General features: G+C 45.5%; 1 protein-coding gene across 1 annotated transcript; it reads right to left on the bottom strand.

Annotated features, from left to right (window-relative positions):
• Window positions 1–2,182: 2,182 nt before the first annotated feature.
• Window positions 2,183–3,525, bottom strand: LOC119586129. Its single transcript, XM_037934823.1, has 3 exons — window positions 3,204–3,525; window positions 2,861–3,009; window positions 2,183–2,674 (listed from the first exon to the last, which is right to left on the bottom strand). The coding sequence occupies exons 1-3, from the start codon at window positions 3,523–3,525 to the stop codon at window positions 2,183–2,185; spliced, it is 963 nt and encodes a 320-aa protein (XP_037790751.1).
• Between the last annotated feature and the right edge of the window lie 1,475 nt (window positions 3,526–5,000).

Below are 5,000 nucleotides of genomic sequence, written 5' to 3'. Positions count from 1 at the left end.
TGTTCCGACGCGAGCGTGTAAATCTTGTTGTGTAGTTGTGTTGTGTAGGGAGGGGGGAAAGGATGTATCCTGTATGCTGTGAAGGATGTATCAGGGGAGAGGGGTATCATGATGGACAGGCCGTGTGGTATTTTAAAGGAGTTTAGCTGTGAGTAAAGGAGCGTTACATTAGTTAGGGAGATGAGGGGTCGGTGAGGGGTAGTTGCCGAAATGCGGCCAATAAAGGAGGCAAGGGCGGACGGAGGAACGAGGGGGGGCATGGCAGTTACATAGACAGCAAGGATAAGGTCGTGAATAAGGTAATTAAGGTGGTCGACGAACAGGCGAACTCGGGACTGTTAAAGGGAGATCTGAACTAGTAGAAGAGAGAAGTGTTGTTCTTTAGCAATTAGCTGTGAGTTGGTTTCGGTATAAATGAATAGTGTTTGTGTCACATTGTTGAGAGAACTGACAGCGTCAGTGACAGAATGGATAGCCTCGAACGTTCCCTTGATCTTCGCGATTTCCAAGCTCAAGGAATGCTCATAGTCACCGAAACGGGCGTCTAGCCCATCATGCATAGTGATGCCAAACAAGTAGGACGTCTTGTCACCAATGAAATTTAAGAGCCCACAGCGAAAACGGTCGTCCGTGGCGAGGTAACCTGTCCTGAAATGGGAACAGGTCGTCTTCAGCTATGTGTAAAAATAAGAGTAAAGGTGTGGTCTGGTCTTTGGTAAGTGTCATTTATAATTGCGTGGGTATACTGGGATATGAGGGAAAGGTGTGTGGATACTGTGTTGTGGAAGGAGAGAATGTTAAGGTTGAGTACCGCACCAGGTCATAGGAGGTAATTTATGGGGAGAGAAGCGCCAGACAGGTTAAGGAGCGAGAGGACGATCAGGAAGTGTGTCATCTGTAGGGGAAGATATATCAGTGTCACTGGGTTTTTGTCTATGGAACTCGTCTTCATAATGTTTGTTTGCAAGCTTAAGTGTGTCAAAGTGATACCAGGACTGTGAGGATGTATAGAGACATTTGCAGAGAGCCTTGTTGTTTCTTATACTCATAACCCAAAATGGACCCTCAAATTTAGGTGTTAGCTTATGTATAGGAACCATCGTTAACTCGGTGGAAAACAAGCATGCCTACATCAATATATTTTTTTTTTTTTGCACCAGCCTGTGTGAGATGATCTTGTCACTTTCTACTTGTAGGCGACTACGTGTAACCTTGTCTATTTCCTGCTTCCTCCTGTTAGCTGATCTGACATAGTTGATAGTATAAACAGGCATCGGCTGTTGTTCTAGTAATGTATATAGTAGGTGCCTGTCCTCGCCATAAACTATGAAGTGAGGAATATCACCCAGGGTATTGTGGTAGGTGTTATCAATTGCCATTTGGACTATAGGCACCCAAATATCCCAGTCTGTGTTGCTTGAGGCCAAAGATGTATGCAGCATGTTTAGTATTTTCCAATTCAACCTTTCTGTGATGCCGGTAGCCTGGGGCCTTTAAGGTAATACATTTATTTTCTTAATGTTGAACATATTACGGAGGAACTGCATAAGTGAGTTATTGAATTCAGTCCCATTATCAGATACGATCTCCAAAAATGCATGGGCGATTGTGGTTGCAGACTTGTCACAAATAGGAACCAGTACACAGAATCGCGAGAATTTGTCTATGAGGACAAACAAATACCTATTGATGGCAGTGAGGACAAAAAAAAAAACCTTGATAGGACAATGATGCACTAAAATGGTCTTTCAGGCATGTCATAGGTGAGAGCAGGGGCTGGTGCTGATATGGAACCTTTGTAGAGCAGGCTATATAGCTGACATTTTCTTCTATAATCTGTTACTGTAGCAGCCAAACGGGAAAGAAATACTGTAATCTAGCAGCCTTGATGGCTCTGTCTACACCTGAATGGAGCCACAATACATTTCTGGGACAACCAACTGATTACATGAATGCCTTTGATGTGTGCCACGCTTCTTACTAGGGGCCAATCAGCAGAATAAGTGGCCATTTTCCAAGAAGAGCTCCCTGGTTGGTATGTACGGTCGCCTGGGCAGGGATACCAAAGGATTCGCCTCAAGTAATATTACTAAGTGAGAATATAAGGGGTGATCTCGTTGTGTGTGCACATTTGCATCTAGCATATCTAAATGAAGTAGGGGTATATGGGACAATGAGTCATCTACTTTGTTAGTTGCACCTGGGGTGTAACGGAATGCAGGGTTAAACTCCAAAAGTGCATCAATCCACCTTGCTGGTGACCACTGGGGGATTTCGTTGTCATGAAAGAGTAACACAGAGGTCGGTGATCTGTTAGGACTTCTATGTCATAGCCAAGGATGATTTCCCTGAAATGCCTTAACGACCATACTACAGCCAGTGGCTCTAGGTCAGTTATGCTATAATGGGTCTCTGCTGTGTTCAGCTTCCTACTGGCGTAAGCAGTGGGCTGTAGATGGCTGTTTGTCTTCTGCATCATGGTGGCACCTAACCCCGTGCAAGAGGCTTTGGTTACTAATGTGAATAGCTTGCTGAAAATTGGTAAGACAAGGACTGGGAATTCAGTAAGGGCCTTTTTCATTGTATTAAAAGCTAGCTGTTGTTCGCTTGACCACACAAAGTGTTCATCCTTGGACAAGAGTTTTGAAAGAGGATGTGCAGTCTTGGCGAACCCCTGTAAAATCCCGCTAGACCAAAAAATTACTTAACCTGTTTGATATCCTTTGGTGTGAGAGGTTTTAAAATGTCCTTTACCTTATTTGTGTTTGGTGACATGCCATTAGAGTTAAAAATGTGACCCAAATACTAAATGTCCCGACAGAATAACATGCATATCTTTGGTCAATGGTCAAATTGGCACCAGACAACCTTGCAAAAATTTTCCAAGCTTTAAATCGTGCTCTTTGATGTCTCTGGAGACGACTAGCAAATCATCAAGGTATAGGAAACCTGTGTTACCCACCAACCCTGCCATAATTATAGCCATAAGGCGAGCATTATAGGCATTGACTTAAACTGGAAATGGCCCTGTGAGGTGGAAAATGTAGTGGATGCCCTAGATTGTCAGTCCCTCTCAGCCTGGAAGAGCCCTGATTGCAAATCTAAGGTGGAGAAAACAGCATGTCCTTATCCAACATCGTAAAGTAATGAACGTAATGAGGGTATGGGGAAATGATCGGGAATAGTCAGCGCATTCAGTTTACAGTGGTCTATTACAAGGCGAAGTGACCCATCCTTCCTTGGTAATAATATTATAGTGGCGCTCGAAGGTGACGTGCTCGGTTTGACAAGGTCCAGTTCTAGCAACCTCTTTATCTGTTCAAAGAAGGCAAGTCTACGGCTGTGCAGTACTTGATACATAGTGATGTAGACTGGCTTGGCATCCTCCTGTAACCTAATCTCATGTTTGAGTACTGATGTTCTACCAATGGGGTGCTCCAGGCTGGGGAGCAAACGTGGGAAAATTAGAGAAAAGGCATTGTTAGTTCGATATGTGAAGCTTACCCTCACCAGGGGTATGCCCATGAGGGGAGACCGGCCTGAGTCGACTAATGCCGACTCACTTATGTGTGTCAGCTGGTGCTGACTCGGCTGAACCTAGTCCTTACCCGCCGTGGTGCCCAGCCACAGCAGAAACCTCCAGGCGACAGTTGCAACTTCTCACGCCTGGGTGGGGTGCGAACTGCAAGGTTGTGGTTGTGAGGACCTTACAGAATGGGTTGTTGGACACTGAGGTCTATATAAGACTCATGTTAGGGCTCGTGCTGAGGGAATATCATCCTCAGGCTTTGAAATAACTGCTAGAGGGGAGGCATCATGGGCCTCAGGTTTGCAAGTGAGTGCCGAGGGAAACCATCCTCAGGCTTACCAGAAACAACTGCAGGGGAGACATTGCTAGTCGCAGATGCGCGAGAGGTGACTGAGGGACATCCATCGTCAGGTTTAACAGAAACAACAGCAGGGTCAAATGGGGTGGCAACCTGCTACACTGGGTGGGTTCTTCCAGGAAGTATACTCTCTTCACGTATGCCACAACAGCACCTACTGACTCGAATACGTAAGGGAGTCTCCCGTAATATGGGCAAAATTGGTGGGTATTAAACGCTCGTTGGGGGGGGTTAAGTAAAGGACATACTCTACAGTACGGGCTATAAACATATTATGGTATCCTTCAGTCCATCACGCATGGGTGGAATCTGGGTGTATTGTTTAGGGCTGTTATACAGTCTTTGACAGCTTCTCTAACTTTTAAACAAAACCTAACCAGATCACTTGCAGATAATGAGTCGGGTCTGAGGCTAAAAATGTCAGAAAGCTGGAGGTTGATGTGGTTGAAGGGTCTGGAAAATTTTAGGCCGAAGTCTTAAAGCCGCTTCATGCGCACTTTCTACGGTCGTCAACCCCCTTCAGTAATTCACTGATCGCAAGGATACTGAGGTCAAGTTGTTGAGTCACATGTCACACACATGTTAGAAAAATCAGACGAAGTACAGTAAAGTGTTGGATCTCGGGAACTCACTTAATTTTCGGTTTCGAGGAAGAGTTGGGAGGTGGGATAATTCACTCTGGTGAATTTGGAAATTATTTCAATGGGGTTAACCAGGGAGGACATGTTGGAGAGGTTAGTTTGTATACGGACAGCAAGGGAAGATTCGGGCGGTGTGAATGACGAAGGCGGAGGGGAGTGTGCAGGTGAGGGTGAGGGTGGTGCGGTGTCAGCTGTGAGTTGGTACATGCCTGTCGAGGATGTAGCACTATGTGAGTCGGGTGTGTGTATATGTTCAGTGTTATCTGTGGTGTCGGTTATAATTCCAAGGATATGCGAGTCGGCCAGATTACAAGATCGTAACTGTAGGTCATTCTTACCGGCTGGTTGTTTCTGAATGGGGTGTTAGTATGAGAGGGGGGGAGTAGTATGTCACTGATGATTGTTGTGAGGCGAGCGGCGAGGCGGTGTGAGTGAGAGCGGAAGGAAATTGACGCCGTTTTCTATTCGATGG

This window comes from Penaeus monodon, chromosome 3 (genome assembly GCF_015228065.2).
Source record: "Penaeus monodon isolate SGIC_2016 chromosome 3, NSTDA_Pmon_1, whole genome shotgun sequence".
NCBI classification, from domain to species: domain Eukaryota; kingdom Metazoa; phylum Arthropoda; class Malacostraca; order Decapoda; family Penaeidae; genus Penaeus; species Penaeus monodon.
This window is presented reverse-complemented; position numbering and strand designations above follow the sequence as displayed.

What these genes read in the sequence shown, in the direction of transcription:
- LOC119586129 (XM_037934823.1), bottom strand. Translation starts at nt 3,525, where the DNA reads ATGGGCATACCCCTGGTGAGGGTAAGCTTCACATATCGAACTAACAAT. An exon ending in TCGCCTTGTAATAGACCACT is followed by an intron (nt 3,010 to 3,203) that starts GTAAACTGAATG and finishes TTCCAGTTTAAG; the next exon opens with TCAATGCCTATAATGCTCGC. An exon ending in AATTTTTGCAAGGTTGTCTG is followed by an intron (nt 2,675 to 2,860) that starts GTGCCAATTTGA and finishes GGGATTTTACAG; the next exon opens with GGGTTCGCCAAGACTGCACA.